At 33.4% G+C, this 21,679-nt stretch overlaps 1 protein-coding gene across 1 annotated transcript in view; it reads right to left on the minus strand.

Annotated features, from left to right (window-relative positions):
- Nucleotides 1–21,679, minus strand: part of LOC106664799 — a 138,983-nt gene that overhangs the window by 92,515 nt on the left and 24,789 nt on the right. Inside the window, exon 2 of the mRNA XM_024228647.1 lies at nt 12,308–12,430. Within this exon, the coding sequence (XP_024084415.1) occupies nt 12,308–12,365 (58 nt within the window). The 5' untranslated portion in view covers nt 12,366–12,430. The remainder of the gene's footprint in view (nt 1–12,307; nt 12,431–21,679) is intronic.

Consider the following 21,679-nt stretch of genomic DNA (forward strand, 5'->3'; position numbering starts at 1 on the left):
GCTGAATGTTCAATATTTTACGACCGTCCCAAACCGGGATGAACGTAAATATTAAATAATACGAATCTATTAGTCTCAAATGGCCGGGTGTCACTGAAAATGAACACCGACTGGTGGTGCACAACCTGAATATAGAAATGTTGTTTTGGTCATGATCGTTCAGTCATTTATAAACTACACTTTTCTCTTTCTCACTCTCTCACCCTCTCTTTTATTCACTCTCTACTTTTCACACTCCATTTTGTTGCTTTTATAGTACACTAGCTGCTGAAAATTTACATCAGATAATAAAATTTCTGCGGACCTTCTGTATCCCACTTTCTTGCTTTCTGCCGCCCTCCTTCTCACTCACTCACTTTCTCTCTCTCTCTCTCTCTCTCTCTCACCCTCTCCTTCTCACTGTCTCGCTCTCTTTTTCTTTTTCTACTCCTCTATATCTTCCACTTGCCCTCAAGTCCACGTTCTTTCTATCTAATTCTGTCACTTTCTCTATTTGTCCCTCTCACTCACTCTCTCTCCTTCTCTATACCTCCCTCACTCTTTCGTTCCCTTTATTCCCTTTTTATTTTTTGCAATAAATACGTCTTCTTTATTTTGTTACATTTCAAGTTTTTCCACTTTGTTAAATCATGCAAAGTGTGATCGATTGAGCTATTTACAGGAAAAGTTCTATGTCTCATAATAAAACGAGAACGAAAATAATATTTAATAAATAATAAATTTAATAAAATAATATGCATTTTCTTTATAATCGCTCTCAATCAAATCATATATTGTTCTTAACAAAACGAAATGGTTCCCTATAATTTACATAAATTAGTGAACTAGTACAAATTAAATGCTATAAAAATAATTGAAAATATTGACATTTATTTAACGCATGTGGAAACATATTTTACATTTTATACAAACGGTAGAAAAGTACTGAAGAAGAATACAGATATAATATATTTATAGTATTAAAGTTTACAGTTTTTTTGCTCGTCCAACATTTTAAACCTCATCAAAAATATATTCACTTTTTAAGAATTGTTATTTACACATATTTATAAAAATATATAGGTTTTATTTAATTTTATACAATTGTTTATATAACTTTTTCTGGTATTTGCTTTTTTTCATACTTCTTTTCTTTTCGACGAATCACTGAGGATGGTTGCATGTCATTTCAGAAAAGCTAACCTGTTTCGGCCCAGTTCTTGTAACCTTTCGTATTAATATCTTTCAATTAATTAAGGCTTTTAGTTGAGATAAAAAAGTCAGTGTCAGGAGCGGGATTCGAACCCACGACCTTCGGCTTGATACGCCGCGACTCTACCACTTGAGCTATCGTGACTTCGTTCCACTCGGACACTAACTTCCCATCTCAACCCCACCTTTTGAATTTGTTTTCCTTTTTGCCATTTTTCAAATGTCGTGGGTTCGAAAAACCTTAATTAATTGAAAGATATTAATTGGTCAAGGGAACCACGAAAACTAGCGAATTTCGTATTAATTTTAACTTAATAATGAGACAAATTTTAACTTCCTCACAAACAAAAACTCATGTCGAAACAATGTCTTCGACCCTAAACATCGATTCAAAAAACTGTCGGAGACGCATCGTTTTTTTCTTCAAGACATTGATGTTACAGAACCATAGACATCACTAAATGTGACGCAATTTTGAACAAAAAGTTAATTAAAAAGAGTATAAACCCACAGGATAAAAAAGTAAAAAAAAAGGATGAGGATAAAGGGGCTCTAACCCCCGTGAAATCCGATCATGTTTATGCGAACGGAGAAATAAGGGTGTAATATTTGGCAAAGTAGGTAAAAGCGGCAACAGGTGCGTTGAGGTCGAACCCTTCTATAAAAGGAAGATTTTTCATTGAGTGACCTCGCTATTTTCAGAGCGGCACTGACTGCCGTGTCCAAAACCTGTTGATTAAAAGCTTATTTACCTAGACAGGCCTTGATAACTTTTAGATGAAAAAAACCTCAAAGGTTTTCTTCACGTAAGAACTTGAAAATTCCAACTCCCGTTTGTAGATGATCAATCTATCACAAGGACGTAATGTTTCTCTCTTTAGAACAAAAAAAACGAAAATATATTATTAAATATATTGATACTGTATTAAAGAAAATCATTTATTATTTCCATTCGTAAAAAGAAATTTAAAACACAAGAGTTTTATCGCAACGCTGCCTCTTTATGCTGGTAAGAAATGATTTTACTTTCAAAAAGTTCTTTTAATTTATCTCTTCGACTAAGCAACAATAAAACATAACACATAATTGGCATAATAATAAACAAATGATATTTATGTAGTTAATTGTGATAAAAATGGAAAATAAACATATGCTAAATAAACACAATTACTTCCAATAAAAGAATATTATTCTGCGAATAATAAACTAGATTTATTCGTGATAATTGTCGATCTTAATCTTACGGTTTTTTCTCTGCGTTGTTAAGTAACACGATTATCTAGATCTATGATTTTCAACCTTTTCGAATCTGCTCCTAGTGATTCTTTTTCTCAAGACTTACCCACGTCATACCCACTAACAACCATTTACATGCAGTATGCTGAGACCAAAGAATACATAAAGACGCATAGCAATAGAATCAGCTATCTTATAAGTTAACTATAAGTTAAGATTTTCATAAAATCTAGTAGAAGAAGTAATTTTCTTATAACAAGGATTGAAAGTACAGATATGATAACAAATTTTATTAACCAATGTCAACTTTTAAAACCGATACTACAAAGCTTGAATTAGCGTATGGAAACAAAAAAAAACATTTTTTAAATAATGGGATTTTCTAGACTCTCTTATCTAGGATAAGAAAGTAATACGCAAGATATTGTGTTAAATGAGATTATATGCTTGAAAAGGTACGCAAACCAAAGGACGATTTTAGTAAAGTAAGTTGTTGAACTTTTTTTTTAAATAAATAGTTTCAAGTTCGTTTTCAGCACCCATTAAAGCCCACGAATTTTTTGTTATTGCAAAATACCGACATTTTTCGTTTCTTTCTTTTTCTTTCAGACATTTCTTTCAGAATTCTGGATCAGAAGGGGCATTTTTTGCTACAATTGAAAATAAATTAACTCCACTTGATCCAATCTGAATTCACTTCTTGGAATCGCATAAAAGATGGATTGTTCTACTTGCCGTCTATATAAAAAAAAGATTTTAAAAATATTTAGATTAGGCATTATGAAAGAGAAAAGGTCAAAATGAAATCTACAAAAACACCCCCGACGTTTTATTTTATAACTCTGGATATACTATTTTACATAAAAAACGTTTAGGGAATTCCATATAGTTTGTAAGACTCTAAACTGATAAAAAGTTTCCCAGAGATTGGTAAAGTGGTTTAGAAGTTATTACTTTTTTTTTTTTAGAATATAAGAGGGCAAAAATTTGGAGAGATAATCAATATTTTTCCAAAGATTCGTATCCGGGGATTTTCGGGGTAGAAAAAACTAATATCGCTTTGTTTCTTGGTAGAAAAATATTTTAGACTTTTGTTCTACTTCTACCGCCACAAAATAAATATTTTAACATCTACCGTACCTCATGCTATGACTAACCGCTAAATGTAATTTTGACGTAGACACCGACCCACATAGCAAACTAAGTCAAAATATTTTTGTACCAACAACAAAATTTATTTGCAGATTCAAAAACCCCTTAATACAATTTTTTGTTAAAATCAAAAATATTTCCTTCTTAATTTTTTACTTTCTAATAACTTTCATATATTTTTGGAAAATGATAAAAACATCGATAACTATGAAAAGCCTTCAGCCATCCACTGAAAAGTTTTGAGGGTTTTGAATCTTCGAAAAGATACGTAAGGGTATAAACGACACCTAAGTGAATAAATTAAATTTGGAGTTCTAAAATAAAACAACTAAACAGTATTTTATTATTCATCTTCGTTTTTCTCATTTTTAACGACATAAAATATAAACATTCTTCATGGAAAGATTATTCTTCTTTCCAACAGTACGAAAACGTTTAATTCCTATAACAGTTAAGTGGTGATCATGCTTTTATATCTTGGCACTGTGGTTTGAATAACCTCACTACGACCAAATTCCCTTAGCTGAGAAATTTGACATTACAATTAATTTTAGTATAAAACAAATCTCTAATGTAAAAGAAATAATTATTTTTTTTAGAGGTAGTCGACATTAACGATCTTTTTTGCGAACCCCTGATGATATTTCCTGTTCCTCCGATTGAGAACTGTGGCTATAGGTGAATGATTGATTTTCTTATTTGTTTTTTTGTGTATATGTGTGGAATGTGTGTATGTATCTGTGTGTGTCACGATAATTTCTTTATGTACTTTACTAGAAAAAAGTTTAAATCAAACAATTTATTGCTCGCAAGCAGCGTAAGTTAAAAAATAAATTAAAAAATGCTGAGACTTCAGCTGTAATGTGTACATTTTTGTATTTTGCATATGTCATAAACCAAATATCATTTAAATTATCAAGTTGATAGAAAACTTGCTGTAATTTAATAACCGTTCTTTCATTATTACATTTTGAAGGTAGTCTTTATTTTGAATTTTAATAATTTGATAGTGAAAATAATATTTCATGGTCGGTCAGGACAGTAAATTTAAAATGTTATATTTGAAAATTTTTGCATTTTGCCAGTTTTGTAATTACGGATGTAAGTTTTTAAAAAATGATAAAGAGTTCGGAAATTGATGATGTATTATTAAAAAAAAGAATACCGATTTCCGCTCATATAGGATAAACCATGTCTCGTAGAATAGTAGATTTTTGGCATGTGTTACCCATGGGCGTTTGACGTTCTTGCGAGTGGGGATGAAGAAATTAAATTATCCCTCTTCTATCAACAAATCAACGCTATTAAGGGCGAAGGTGACATTTTCGAGTAACTGGTGGGAACGGGCGGCTCAGCAGTGAGATCTGCGATTCAAGCCAACCAGTTTCAAATTATCCAAATAATTTACGACCTGCCAACTTTCTGGCAATCCAATTAAGAATCGTGTTCGATTCGCCTCAACTGTAAATCAGGGGGCACGGAGCGGCGTGCGAGTAGTTAAAGGAAATACAAGATTGCACGGGGTCTTTCTCATTTTACATTTAACGGAAATTCCACCTTAGAAAACAGTTTGATTTATAAATCTTTTAAAATTATCCCTAAACTTCAAAATTTTAGAAATTTGACTTGAGAAAAAGTAATTAAACATAAATGAATTTCTCTTCTAAAGCATTCCACTTTTCGTCTAACGTGAAACTTGAACTGGAATAGGAGATCTTTTTTTCTCTTAATAAATTCACTAGTTTTCGTGGTCCGCTTGACCAATTAATATCTTTCAATTAATTAAGGTTTTTAGTTGAGATAAAAATGCAATGTCACGAGCGGGATTCGAACCCACGACCTCCGGCTAGATACGCCGCTAAAAAGGAGGGAAAATTCAAAAGGTGTGGTTGAGATGGGAAGCTCGTGTCCGAGTGGATCGAAGTCACGATAACTCAAGTGGTGGAGTAGCGAAGGTCGTGGGTTCGAATCCTGCTCGTGACATTGACTTTTTATCTCAACTAGAAACCTTAATTAATTGAAAGTTAATAAATAATAATAATGGACACGAGGGTAAATGGCGCCCAATAAATAGTTAATACACCTAGATATAAACTGACATAAGCACACTAACACTATACCGTGAAAGGTGGTTTTGAAACAAAGAATTTTAAAGGGAGAGAAAATGGTAGGGATCACGTAAGATCAACAGCCACAAGAGAACGAATACGAATCTCTTCCGGTCCGGGGAAGGAAATAACAAACCAATTAAAAAGATACTGTACGGAGTTGATATGATACTCATAACGTCCTGAAATATGTCCCAGGGACATCTGGGAGCGTTAACAGTAGTTATAAAGTCAGAAAATGTATGTAACGATGTCTTAAAACCAATAAAAACTTCAAATCTATATTTATCACTTTCATTCTGTCACCCAATACACTTGGTTTTAGCTCGAACCATTTACGCCGTTTTTAGCTAAACCCATTTTTTCTCGTTTGCAGAGCAATAAAATAGTAATGAGTACGATTATTCGGAAATCGTGGGATGCGGTCTGGTGTGACGTAGGTTTGAGAAAAACATTTTCTTTATCGTGCCCACGTTTCGATCTTTATTCAGATCATCTTCAGGGCTCGAAGTGTTTGTTTTCTGCGTAATTTTGCCATTCTTGCGTGTCGAGTCGAGAGTGGGCACTTTGAGCCCTGAAGATGATCTCAATAAAGATCGAAACGTTCACACGATAAAGAAAAGTTTTTCTGAAAACTACGTCACACAGACCGCATCCCACGATTTCCGAATAATCGTAGACTAACGGTCACTAATCACCACACAGTAATGTGTACACGTAGTGGTTTAATGATTCAACCTCCTGTGTGTTTGTGTGTCTGTGTCTGTGTCTGTGTAGGGAGTGCTGGCTGAAGGGAGGGAAAATGACGGACAGACAAAAATAAACAAACAAATGATTGAAAGAGTGTGAGAGAGGACGACCTTGAGAAAGACAAAAAGAAAGAATTAAAAAGTAAAATAGAAATTCGAGAGAAAAAATGGGTAAAACGGAGAGGGAGGGAGAGAGAGAGAGAGAGAGAGAGAGAGAGAGAGAGAGAGATAGAGTGAGTGAGAAAGAGTGAGGTACAGAGAGATTGATCATCACAATTGGTCTTTCCAACTTATCTTCCACTTATCGAAATGTGCAGAAGTAATTTATATTAGGAGTATTCACGATAAGATGTTAACTCGTGTTAAGTCGAATAGAAAAATGCCCAGTAAGATGGTGAACGCCCTTTCTCTTCTTAGCATGTTAAACGTTAATTTTTCCGCAATGCTGCGCGTGGCGACTGGTAGAACCAAAAATAAAGCTATAACAGTCCTTGAAGGCTTGTTGTTTGTTATGGTTGTGTTTTGTGTTAAATTGTAAGATGCCAGAAGTTAATAAAAAAAGGAAAATTAATCAACTCTTTCATTCAAAATGTTATCTACGCACTCGGAAAGTACTAACAAATGACACGCTTCAATTCGTGTCGACATACCTAACTTGAATCCTACCATCTAACAGCCTAAAATTTTATAAGATAGGGGATGTATCTATTATGAATGAGAGTATAAGGAGGTCAGATATTAACAAAAGAAATATGTTGGTCTGATTTAATTCATACATATTTAAGAATAAAAATACATGTAAACAAAAAAACAGCTGTTAAATTCATGGCTGCCATGTTGGTTACCTACGCCCTAACGGATAGCAATGTGACTACATATTTGGCTTAACATCTAACATTGGCCCTGGTCTATTAGATCGAGCAATGTTAACTAGCCGATTCTTACGTCTACGTTATCATTTTGTCGATCTAACACGACCTAACAGAGTTAACAAGGATAACACAAAGATCGTGTGGGTATTTAATATGCATCTAATAAAAGTGACAAGTACAATACAAACATTAATCACAATTTAAAATTAGAAGGTTTTTTAATTACGAACACGAACCTCTTCACCACTGCCCCATGTTCAGTACTTTAATCCAGGTCAAGTTCAAAAACACCGTCCCACGTTCACAAAAGCACCAGGATCTTATCCCCCAAAAACTGTTACAGGGTCTCCCCAGAGATGAATTATTATTACGTAAAAACATTATGTACAGATAAATTATGTACCTTTTCTATTTCAATGTCAAAAAATATATATATCAAACTCACTATTGCAGGACGTGGGAATTATGAGATATCTGCTAATAATTGCTTGCACACTACTCGAAATTGTTTTTCTTTTATATTTTTTATTTATTTTATGGATTAAATAATTATTTACTAAATTTGTTTACTTCACAGTTTATTTCTTGTTTATTTCTCGATTGGCATATTTATAAAATATTTTTAAATATTTATATAGTGTATGAACAATACACTGATTTACTCAGTGAGTTAAAGACAAATTTTCATATCAAACCTATTGAAAAAGGAAGGAAAACACGTGTTTCTTTTAATCAACTCTATAAAAAATTCACTAATTTCGTGGTCCGCTTGGCAAAAAGGAGGGAAAATTCTAAAGGTGGGGTTGAGATGGGAAGTTGGTGTCCGAGTGGATCGAGGTCACGATAGCTCAAGTGGTATAACAGCTGCGTATCAAGCCGAAGATCGTTGGTTCGAATCCCGCTCGTGCCATTGACTTTTTTATCTCAACTAAAAACCTTAATTAATTGTCTATAAAAAGTTTAGACATAGATCTCAAAAGTTTGTTTCGCATTTGATAGATATGCCATTCGAGTCAAGTTTTCTAAAAGTTTTGCCTTAGTAGTTTTCTGATTGTGTTTCTTGAACTACAGTGCTTTTTTTATGACTTATTACGGTGACAAATACGGACAAACCGGACGAAAATATCTTCATAAGGTCAGTTGGCCAATGAGTTATTAACGCATTGGTATGAAAAAAGTTCACAGCTAAAAATAGTCAATGAATACATTCAACATCCTTAAATCTTAGGAAAGCTTAACAACCTGTTGTTATCTTCGGTCCAAGGACACACGAGAATTCTGAGTAATGAGAAATCAGAGAAACTAGCCAGAGGAGGATCTGCAAGACCAAATTTTGTTGTCAGGATAATTCAGAGCTAGTGCAATCTTGAAATTTTAAATGAAAATTTATACATTTTTACCTGCTGTTTTAAAGGAAGTTTTATATTTTATTTTTATATTTTTATATTTTGTTATTTTATGTTCGCCATGCACTGTCATTTTATATTTTTCACATGTCATTATTTTTAAAATTATCTATTTAAAAACGAAGCACAGAATTGGTAGTAAAATTAAAAAATATCATTTTTTTGGCCTTATTTATCATACTAGCCATACATAAATAAACATTACTTATTGAATTTAATAAAAAAACGAAATTAAGATATTTCTTTTTACATTTTGGGCTATAATTTGGTTATTATTTGACAAATATGAAATCTGATTGCGCCAACGTCGCCAGTATAAATCTTTTAAAAGAGAGAGTAGAAAAGAATGTTCTCACATAAAATTTCTAAGTTATACTGGCTCTGATGTATCCTGACAAGTATTTTAAAAAGTTGGTAAAAATGTACATACGTATTTTTTGATTTTTCGATAACATTATCTGTTCAAGAGAAATTCAGCCAAGTTATATAAAAAGGACACGCTGTATATTTACCTGTTATTTATAATGCCGGGGGTTGTGTACATCAATTGAAATTGATAGGGAAAAATAAATTGTTAGCCATATAAAAACACAGATGTATTGAAAGATAAGTGTGCGTGGATCCGATTTGTGTAAACGATGTTTTGGTCAATAGGAACCCTGTTGTAATCAATACAACATTTGCTTTTCCCCCGCAAACGTTACACCTCAATTCCGCCGGTATTTTTTCGATTTCAACCCCTTCCGAGCCACAATTAAGGCACAAGTGCGAGGCTGGGCAGCAGCCGCAGTCTGAATGACAAACGATCAAAAAATTCTAATTTCAGAGTAGGTGTTACTTTTCCTCGGCCCTTCTGAATTTATATGACGTTGAAGGGCTTCTGGGGTTGACAGCTCTAGTCAAAAACTTATATTTCACTCGGGATCCGGCCCCCATCACTTTATTTGAGTTAACACGGACTGTTTCACGGTCTGCTTCTAACCGGTTTTTTTCACAGGAAAAGGAGGGAAAGAATTTTTTATATCTCATGAGAAAAGACATACCAGGGATGCCAACTTTTTATAAGAGACCGCGTTTTTTCGATTTGTTTTCTACCCGGTTATTTTAATTTCATATACATTTCTACATGTTCTACCCATTTCTACAAAGGTTATCAGTTCACAAATCGAATTAACATGGCTTTAATTAAATAAAAAAGTTGACGATGAATTTAAACGTTTTTAAGTGAAAGACGTTTCAAAAACAAACCATCCAAAGTTTGGTTTTTTTATTAAATATCAAACCTTACGAACATGTGCGACTGCAATTGTGTAACTGAAAATATATAATATAATAAGCATTTCGAGATATTTTCTTGTTTATTGTGTTTTCAGTGTTTCATGTTTATAGTCTTTCAGAACGTAGTTTTGTATTTTTACTCGCCTGTAAAAATGTGAGATAAATAAGAAAAGGGCAACACTGACAGAAACGTTATACCATAGTGTACAACTGCCAGTAAAAAAACTGCGAAACTCATAAAATACTAATATAACACTAGTACGAGCGGCCTGGTCAAACCTTACTACCCAGCTTACTCTATATTCTATGGTTATTGTTTTAGCGAATTTTTATTATATTTTATTGTAATGATCAAGAAGACATGAAGAGAAATGTGAGAATGCGAATTGTTTGAAAAAATCTACAGATAACAGACGATTCTTTTAAAGTGTGAAAGAGAGAGAGAGAGAGAGAGAGAGAGAGAGAGAGAGAGAGAGAGAGAGCGAAGGAGATACAGGCTGACATACAGAATGAATAAAAGAATGCGGTTTTATTTTATGTCGCAGAATTTGGTCAAATACTGATCAGTGTGACATTCAGAGAGTGTGTGTGTGTGTGTGAGAGAGAGAGAGAAAGTGAGAGAGAGAGAGAGAGAGAGAGAGAGAGAGAGAGAGAGAGAGAGAGAGACTGACAGACAGAATGAATAAAAGAATCCGGTTTTATTTTATGTCGCAGAATTTGGTCAAATACTGATCAGTGTGACATTCATAGTGTGTGTGTGTGTGAGAGAGAGAGAGAGAGAGTGAGAGAAGGAAAATCGATCTACAGATAATGCAAACAAGATTTTTAAAATATTGTAGAGAGAGAGAGAGAGAGAGAGAGAAATAGAAAGAGAGAGAGAGAGAGTGAGAGAGAGAGAGAGAGAGAGAGAGAGTGATTAAATTTAATAAAAGAGAGAGAGAGTGTGTGTGATTGTGTATGTGATAAAGAAAGAAATAGAGAGAAAGAGAGAGAGAGAGAGAAGGAGAATAAATCTATAAATAATGCAAACAAATTTCTTAAAATATTTTAGGGAGAGAGAGAGGAGATTAAAGTTAATAAAAGAGAGGGAGAGTGTGTGTGTGTGAGAGAGAGAGAGAGAGAGAGAAAGGGAGAGAGAGAGAGAAGGAGAATAAATCTATAAATAATGCAAACAAATTTCTTAAAATATTGTAGGGAGAGAGAAAGGAAATTAAAGTTAATAAAAGAGAGGGTGTGTGTGTGTGTGTGTGTGTGTGTGTGTGTGTGTGTGTGTGTGTGTGTGTGTGTGTGTGTGTGTGTATGTGTGTGATAAAAAGAGAAATAGAGAGAGGGCGAGTGAGAGTTAAGCTATAATAAAAATAATATACCTTCAATATTTATAATTTTTTGTGAAGCCATTGTTGATAAAGAGGTAGCCACTTTTCATAAAATAATATTTACTAAGAAGTATGAAAGAGGAAAATAAAAAATATTAACTCATTACTTAAACAAAATCTGGACAATTTTTTTTATATAATGCAAATTTTATATACATAGATCTGAAAAAGATTGTTGAATTATTTGGAATATTAACGTAACCTGGGCTATATACGGTAAGATCAACACAAATATAATAAAAGTTAATTAAACTAAAAGAAAATAATTAAAATAATTGATGCTATTAAAAACGAGTGTTGTAAAAAAAACGAAACGTCAGACAAATTTTGTTAAAACACGTTAAAAGAAATCTAACATGGATTCTTGACAACAATAATTCTCATGTGGTAGTTTTGCCTGATTCTTTTTTATGTAGTCCTTTCATGTTTTCACTTCTAAAAGCGGTTTTAAGTGGGATTAAAGTTATTGGTTGAAAATAAGTTAAAGACTGAAAGGAGGCAATTTAAAAAGGGGGGGGGGCTGTTCCAGTCACCTGAGCGTATATACGATAATTTCTAAACCTCATTATAAGTTACGACTCATAAACAACAGCCGTCCCTTGCAAGGATCATAAATAGAGTAATTTCATCGTTTTAGCAACGCTAATAACAGCCATTTTTCATTTTTTCGTAATACTTTTTCAAGTTGGAATACCTGACTGTACATGGGAGCTTGTCGACATTGGAGAATGAGTTCCCCTTTTTTGTGTAATATATATCATTAACATAAATTATAAATGAGTGTTTTTAACCCTTCATTTTTCAGGAAATTCTAAAATTACAAATTTCTTTAAAAAATAATTTATAAATTTTTTACATATTATAGTAGTAATATTTAAAAAACACCAATCTCCAATATTTTTATTCAAGCAAAAAAAAAAAAAAATACGACAAACTTACCCCAATATTGAAAAAAGGCAAGAAGAAAAATAATCACAATGTTGCATTCACGGTACATTTCTCTTTGGAGATATCCTTTCACGAGTCACATTGTACAATCACACAGAACCTCAACCGATGAACCTGTAAAAAATTATTATTTAATCACTGACTAAAAATATAAATAAATAACTGAGTGGAAAATTAAAGTTATAAAAACAATTTTTGTATGTTTTGTTGAAATATAGTGGAAGTTTATGCACCTAATGTTTTTTTAATTATTATATTACTCTGGAACACTGCAAACAATTTTGTTGTCTTTATGAATTTTAGATTATAAAGTTATAACATTGCAAAAGTACCGTCAATTACATACTTATCATAACATCATTAATTTCCTCTCGGGAGTTAATCGTGGATCCATTGGCGATTTGGGCGTAAAGGTTAGGGATGAGTTATATTAGGTGGTTGGTGCCAGGGTCTAGGGTTATGGCTATGTATGTATCAATTTTTTGAGTTTTGAGGACAAATGGGATCTGAAGGGTGGTGAATTGTTCAATCGGGGCACGAGAATGACTGGAGTCTCGGAATTTGGAATTCTATATGTTGAACCAGACAAGTCAATTCTTAACATCCAGTTAGTCCATAGTTTGAGCCATTTTACTAACCAAGAAAATTCTGGAAGTTTTTGAAATTATCGGGTCTGGGTTTGCAAAAAGCATAGCCGTCTTTATAAGTGAGGAGTAGTGTATCGGCATAAATTGGAATGCCCGAAGTGCATATTGAATAGAGAATGGGACCAAGGATGCTGCCTTGCGAACACATTTTTTAGAAGAGTTAATGGGTAATATATAAATTAAAAATTCGGAATGCGTGAATTTTATTTTACAAAATTTTCACGAGATTGTTTCAAATAAAACCTATTGCGCTATCAATTAGAGTTTGATTTTTTATTGTAGTGTGTATTGTGAAGTATTGTGAAATTTTATATAATATAATAATAAATATGTCAGATATGGAAATATCGAGCAGTGAAGGAAAAAGATACGTTTCTGCATCTGAGAATTTCGTTATGAGACGTTGAAAAAAACTGTAATTTATAATGAAGTGTTTTTGAATTTTTAAAATATAAATTTTGAGTTATTCATTTTCTACAATATTGTGTGCACCCCGTTAGAGATTGATATATTTCAACGTACATTGAATAGATTTTCTTTTTACGTTATTGAATGTAGGACAAATTTATTATTATATTTTTTTTTACTTTGTAAATTGTAACCCACGTTGAAGTAACGTAGGTTATATATATATTACACAGGGCGGGCGACCAGGACCCGAGGGGTTAAAAGCCTGAGTAGGCCCGTACCCCATCCCTAAAAGGTCCGGGACCTGGTCGGCTCACGAGTCCTGCATAAACCTATTGGACCTAGGTCGGATTGTGGACTAAAGGATTAAAGGATTGTGGACCATTTTATCCTGGGGAGTGTTTTGGTTATGTCCTCTCCTTCGAAAGTATTAAATCTTTCCCTAGCATACCTATCGCATTCTGCGAGGTAGTGTCGGGCCGTTTCTTCTTTTGTTTCGCAGAAGCGGCAGAAGGGGTCTGGTAGAGTACCCATTATGAAGAGGTGTCTTCTCAAGGGGCAATGGCCCGTTAGGATACCTATCAGCCTCCTTATTCCCCTCCTAGAGTTAGAGAATAGCCATTTCGATTCTTTAGGTTTGATTTCCTTCAGAAACTCCTTCGATTGTCTGCATCCTGGGGACATATTCCATTCCTTTAGGAATTGTTTCATGCCCCAGCTACCTATACTCTCTTTTGCTGTGCTTAAAGAGTGGGGTAATACCGGTTGTGGTCCGACGAACTCAGTATTTGAACCTTCCTTGGCCAGGCTGTCCGCCTCCTCATTGCCATAGTGCCCCTTATGAGCAGGTATCCATACGAGGGTTACCCTATTCTCATACCTGGTGATAGTCCTATTAATGAGTTCAACGGTTTCCTCTACCAGTCTAGATGTTGATAGTTCTTTTTGTAATGATTTTAGACTGGCCTGACTGTCGGAAAAAATTTTAATATCTTTTCCCTTAATCTTGTTATCCATCAGTGTTCTACAGCAGACATTAATGGCCCAGACCTCTGCCTGAAAGACCGAGGTGTTATTACCAAGAGGATAGGAGATGCTGATCCCTAATTTAGGTATGTGTATTCCAGCACCACTTCCCTTATCCTTAATGAGTGAGCCATCGGTGTAGCAATCTAGACTACGATGGTCATCATCAGACCTATAGTTATAGTCACAGGGAGTGACTACCTGAAAGTATTTTTTCCCTAAAGGTGTTTTCACCTTTTTATCGCTTACACCCAGTAGTTGGTTGTTGACCTTACTCAATAGATGTAGAATTTTCGAGGTTCCTATATTATTTCCCTTATGGTTCCAGCTGCCTTCACTAATTAATCTATAGCAGCTGGTTAGTGCTTTAACCTTGACCTCAATGTGTAGAGGTGTAGTGTTTGTTATCACTTCCAAAGCTAGGGTTGGTGTAGTGGGAAATAACGTAGGTTAGGAGAATTAATTCTTCGTGGAAAAATAAAACATTATCATATCATTTTTCTCTAACTCTCCTTTCCCACTAGTTTTGTATTCTCTCTCTCTCTCTCTCTCTCTCTCTCTCTCTCTCTCTCTCTCTCTCTCTCTCTCTCTCTGAGTTTTTTTCTCTTACTGTGAAAATGAATAGAATAGTCAGATCTATATTATATTGATAATATCCACTCTATTTCAAAGAGACAACCAAAACCCTACATTCATAAAAAGTAGTCTTTATTTTTGGGAAAAAAATACAAAAAAATCGATTTCGGGGTGCTGCCCGCTCCACCTCTTCAGCTGTTATGAATGCCCAGTTTCATGAAACACTACTTTTTATGACAGTATGTTTCTGGTTGGATAAACAATAGTATTTTTTATTTATTTTTCCTGAAAGAAATTTGAATTTTAAATTTGTGTGCGTTGTCTTATTCACCTACAAACTACCGTTCTCGTTTCTTTGTATGTTCATGTTTTCTAATTATTCATTTGTGTGATTTTAACGTACATTTAAATCTAACGGGATAATGGGAAAGGAAATTTTACCAAAAAAATAACTAAAACATAACTTAATGCAGTCACACAATTTAGCCGATTTCTGTTGGTTCTTATGTTTATGCGGTGTGCGATGAAAAAATATTAGTTACCATTGTCAAAATACCTATAGGTCCAGGAACACTTCCGTAAAATTTCAAACTGAAAAAAAGCATAGAAAATGCAGGTTGAAGTTGACTCATCCTTGGTAGCACAACACCCAAGGAAATAAGAAGGCAAAAGACCCAGCCGACTAAATCATGCTTAAACTTACTCCAGATAAGTTAGGTAAAGCTAAACGCTCAAGAAGTAAATATACAGAGCATTATGAAAGAAGCTCGTTTAATTTTTAAAACAATTTTATTTTTATTTCCATAATAGAAAACTACGGAGAATTTCATGTTAATAAATATTAAATTCACTAATTTCGTGCTCCGCTTGACCAATTAATATCTTTCAAGTAATTAACATTTTAATTGAGATAAAAAAGTCAATGACACGAGCGGGATTCGAACCCACGATCTTCGGCTAGAAACGCCGCTGCTCTACCACTTGAGCTATCGTGACCTCGATCCACTGAGGAGGGAAAACTCAAAAGGTGGGGTTGAGATAGGAAGTTGGTGTCCGAGTGGATCGAGGTCACGATAGCTCAAGTGGTAGAGCAGCAGCGTATCTAGCCGAAGATCGTGGGTTCGAATCCCGCTCGTGCCATTGACTTTTTTATCTCAACTAAAACCCTTAATTAATTGTTAATAAATATTGTATCAACGTAAATGTTTTTTTTTTCAGAAAAGATAAAAAAAGCGGTCAGATCGCATGAAACGTCTATTGGTGATTAGAACAAGCACAAGTCGCTGATCCACCAAGGTGGAGACCATGGGCTTCTTTTTATATGATTTAAGTTTCTACTCGCGCGATATCGCATCGTATCGCACTGCAGGTAGTGTAAATGGGCCTTAACTCATAACGAGCCAATAAATCGTGCTATTTTTTCATTAAGGTCAATACCATTTTGTCGGTAGGACGCAACCGTTTTTAGAAATTTAATAAATTATACTTTCTTTTGATGGGCGAACGAGAAAAAAATCACGAGCTGCTATTTTTCGACAGATGCCTCATGTCGTTTATGCTAAAACGATGTTTCTTACGGCCATACAGGCGTGTAGAGCTTTCATATTGAGATAAATGACTTATTCGATCGTCCTTCACCTGTTGACGGCTACAGGTTTTTTATTAACTTGTGTAATTTACAAATAAATTTATCTTTTATCTGTCATTAGTCATAGAAAGAAACTTTTTAGATTATCTAGGTATTTAATTACGTAAAAATTCAATCTTGGTACGTTGAATTTGAATGAAAAATTGCAGTTCTAGGCTGGCAAAGAATGGGTAAAATCGAGAGACTAAAGAATTAATTCTGACAACAACTTACTAGCTGCTTAAGGAACTTTCCACTAAACATTTACTTTTTTCCCCACAAACCTTACAAATTCGCTATGCGCAGGCAAGGGTTATCGTTGATGATCATATTTTTATCGGCGCTTCGAGTTTTTTCAGTCCGTTACGGCCCCCTCGACCCGATTAATTTACACAAACGCAAATAATTATGTGTGGTGATTAGTGAAGTTAATCGATATTTATTTAGAAATCGTGAGATGCAGTCTGGTGTGATGTAGGTTTCAGTAAAACATTTTCTTTATCGTGCCAACGTTTCGATCTTTATTGAGATCATCTTCAGGGCCTTGTGTTGTCTGCATTTCAGCAAAAAAAGTTCTCTGACTGAGAGCCGATGCGAGTTTCTTCTCATTGTTTCTGAAACCTACATCACACCAGACCCCATCTCACGATTTCTAAATAATTATCTATTAACGGTCACTAATCACCACACATTTCTACACGAGAAGAACGAAGTACATGGGATTCTATGAACAAATTGCAACTACATATGGACACGAAACTAAAAGTATACTGAAGGCGATCGCCAACAATGAGAAGAAACTCATATCGGCTATCAATCAGAGAAATTTTTTGCTGAAATGCAGACAACACAAGGCCCTGAAGATGATCTCAATAAAGATCGAATCGTTGGCAAAATAAAGAAAATGTTTTTCTGAAACCTACATCACACCAGACCGCATCTCACAATTTCTAAGCAAATAATTATATTCTTTATTAAAACCTTATCAATTAATATTTTTCCCAGTTAATCATGTAAAATCGTCAAGGAGCAAAATATAAAATATAATGTGCCGTATCTTGTTAAATTGTATGTTTTTATACAACGGTTTGCACGCAGTTATATATATTTCTGAATTTGGTTTTGTCTAATTACAGTACATTGCAGTTATGCAGGTAATCTGGGATTAGCCGTCCGGATCAACGCTAGCTCACCTGACCATAACTCACACATTACTTTGACAAGGGGTTACTAATCACCCATTACCAGCACAGTAATGATGATGATGATGGTCGTGTTAACCCAACGCGACCGTGATGGTGAGTATGTTACCATTTCTCTAAAAACACATTCTTTCCCGGCATTAAATTGATGTAAAGAATATAAAATTCAATTTCAAATCATAGAGCAAAATTAAAATATATATAATTTTATATTTACATAATATATATTAAAAATTTATTTAATTAAATTTATGTAACATATTCAATATAAATTGTTTTATTTTAATTGTTTGGCAAAACTATGCGACTGAGACGTTTTCATGATAAAATTTAACAATCAAACGTCAGTAGTAAAATTAATTTGCCGAACAGTTCAGAACAATAAATTTTGAACAATTATTTTATATGATATTTTTACGTTCGCGTAAAAGAAAAAAAAAGAATAGTTATATTTTTTAATTCGTTAGCCGTCTGTTCTACGATCGGAAAAGCCGATCGGCCGGAAATTCCGTTTTACGGGAGAAACGGTAAAATCCATAATCACCATAAAACTGTCGCCGTTTGAAAAATACACGCTCTGCACAAATTACTAGGATTATCGATAACTGGCTCAAGGTTTTCCAAGGTGATGTAATTGATTAAATTGTTTTGGTTTTTCTATTTTTTTTCTTACATGAATTATATTACTCTTTGACAAATAAACAATAAACGTGGTTTAAAATTGAATTCTTCAATAAAGAAAGCAGCAATTTTTTAATGATATTTGTGCTCTCAATAAAAGCTAAAGTAAGATAAAAATAACTGTATTGCATTTTATTAGCACAAACTCTCCTCTTAAACTTAAAAATATTAACTTTTGTCAATTACTTAATTTTTTAATATAATTTATTTGTAGTCTGTTCATAAACAAGGTGTCCTGGAATAAAAATCAGTATTTCAGTAGGTTATCTAACATGTAAAATGCGACTAAAAATATTATTATCCAAAGTCTAATTGTCAATTGCATTCATTTGCATTCATTTGCATAGGATATATCAATTTTAAGGTTATATTAATCTTTCGCAACTTTTGTCAATTACATAATTTTGTTATATAATTTATTTGTAGCCTGTTCATAAATAGGGTGTCCGTGATCAAAGGCCAATATTTAAGTAGGTTATCCAACATGTCAAATTGTACTACAACCTCTAGTATCCAGAGTCTGATTCTCAATTGCATTCAAGATATACCAGTTTTAAGGTTACTTTAATCTTCCGCAACTTTTTTCCAAAATGTTCCTTCAGGTCATAAAACATTATTAGTACTGTAATTTTGATTAATCAAATATTTATCTATTAAAAGTTAATTTTCTACTGTTGATACTGACCTTTGAGAAATTAATTATACGCATTTTAAAGTTATAGTTAAAGTTAGTAATAGTGACAACGTTTTTGTAAGCATCACTGAAAAAATCCTACTAAAACCTTAAACAAGAATGTCAGCTATTTGTAAAATTCATGTTTTAAATGATTGTCTATTTTACAGTACATCTAACTTCACTAGTTTTCGTGCATAGCTTGACCAATTAATATATTTCAATTAATTAAGGTTTTTTTTAGTCGAGATAAAAAAGTTAGTGTCAAGAGCGGGATTCGAACCCCGAAACTAGTGAATTTAATAAGATAAAATGATCTATACTTCACTAAAGCTCTCCATTTCATTTGTCGCCGAGAATCAAAAAGACTACACGACATTTGAAAAATGATAAAAAGAAGGGAAAATTCGAAGGTGGGGTTGAAATGGGAAGTTAGTGCCCGAGTGGATCGAAGTCACGATAGCTCAAGTGGTAGAGCAGCGGCGTGTCTAGTCGAAGGTCGTGGGTTCGAATCCTGCTCGTGACACTGACTTTTTTTATCTCAACTAAAAATAATAATAATAATAATAATTAATTAAAATTACAATTAACATTTTATGAGATAGGATTGATTTTATGGAATAAAGTTGTGAAAGATGGAAGTAACCTCAAAAGTGACATATTTCTAATATAATTGAAAATCATTCTTTCCAGAATAGGGACATTTTAATCCAATTTGGAATGTATCTCTTGAATTGTTGACGTCTGTTCAGGGATGCGAATATGGTTGTTTTAACTGGTCTGGTTTTGTTATAAATAAATAATTAATGGCTTCAAATTGTTCTGGATATTTGAGTTTTGATACGTTTAATGATATAAGACAGAAATGCGATGTCATTCGCATAGGTGGTATTGATTGAGTTCGATGTAAACAAAAGATGGTATAGAGTACAGGAATGCTCCCTTCATATATTTGTCTCTCAATCCTCGCTGAAGCAGCTGCCAGTAAACTAGAACTGGAGGATAAAGTAATAAAGGGAAAAAAGATGAAGCATTGAATTTTTCAATAAATATTAAGAAATTCAATTTTAGAATTTTAAATTATAATTTACGTAAATTTATCAAATTCCTTCAATTTTGGCAAATGTGACGAAAACCATTAGAAGAAGCGTTAGATATAGCAAAAATAAAACGTTATACTGCAAAAAACATGAATTTTTGTCCTTTTTTAAAAAAGCCCTTGTTGTTGCGTTGTTAAGCGGTTGTAGAAATCCTTCAACCTGATGACGAGATGAAGGCTCGAAATCCGGATCGTTGGAAAACAACTCACTTTGAGTAGGACCTATCTTTTTTAAAACAGGATTGAACACCGCACTCACTCCATCATTCATCATTTCTATGAATTTTTGTCTGTCGCTTCTTTTGAAAAATTTTATATTTTTTCTCAAAAAATGTATGTAGGTAGATAGGGAAAAGAAAGCTGGAGAAATACAGAAAGAAAGGGAGAAAGAGTAAGTGGGAGAGAATGAAAGGGAGCGGAGGGAGGGAGGGGAATGAGAAAGAGGGATTGAGAGAGAGAGAGAGAGAGAGAATGTTTTTTGACTAAAAAAAAAAAACGGAAAAACTTTGTTTTAGTACATAATATATTTTGCTGATAACCTTACGCATTATCTCTCCAACAAATCAGCTTCACAATAATCGTGAATTATAGCAGGACTAGTAATTGCAATAGTAACAAAAATTCATTTTATACATACAATTGATGTTAACATTAATCCACATCTTTATAATTTTCATTTTGTAAAATTTTATATCATTACTTTTTTTTATTAATACTATTGCAGCATCCGAACGCATAGATCGAAATAAAAATTTAATAATGTAGTGGTTAGCTGTATGTCATAAGTACTTATACTTAAATACAATTTTAATAACTTATTTTTAAATTTACTTTTCAAATAAACGGAAAATAAATACATGTCGTTCACCGTACATCCATAATTCCATTCCCTTTAATCATATTAAAGAGTGTTCAATTGGGGGACAAGACTAAGTCTAAATTGCGCCACAGTGGGATATACGCACGGAGAGGCAGGACATTTGATACACCAGAACAGATTAATAACTTTAACATTTAGAACAAGCTTCATAAATCCTCCATAAGTACTCATAAATTACTCAGCGATGGGACAAAATTGTTGAATTATTGAAAAATTAAAAACCTAAGAGGTTTAATTTTCAAATCTTAAATAATCATTAGAAATCCAGTACAAAGAAAATTTAACAAATTAGTATAGATATATTTAATAAACATACATTTTCATGTTTATACTAAACTTCTCGAAGTAATTATACGTTAATAAAGTCAAGTAAAGTAATTTCTGTCGGGCTTGACGTCTAACGTTGGGAGTTCATGACAATGGGTCAAAACACTTAACAAAACTTTTCATACTAATCTACATGAAAATTCCATGGGTGGTGACGGGATTCGAACACGTCTGACGCCTTCACCACTCGTTCGCGTTCTTGTAGGTAAAAATTTTA

This window comes from Cimex lectularius, unplaced genomic scaffold (genome assembly GCF_000648675.2).
Source record: "Cimex lectularius strain Harlan isolate CLEC.00 unplaced genomic scaffold, Clec_2.1 scaffold191, whole genome shotgun sequence".
Taxonomy (NCBI): Eukaryota; Metazoa; Arthropoda; class Insecta; order Hemiptera; family Cimicidae; genus Cimex; species Cimex lectularius.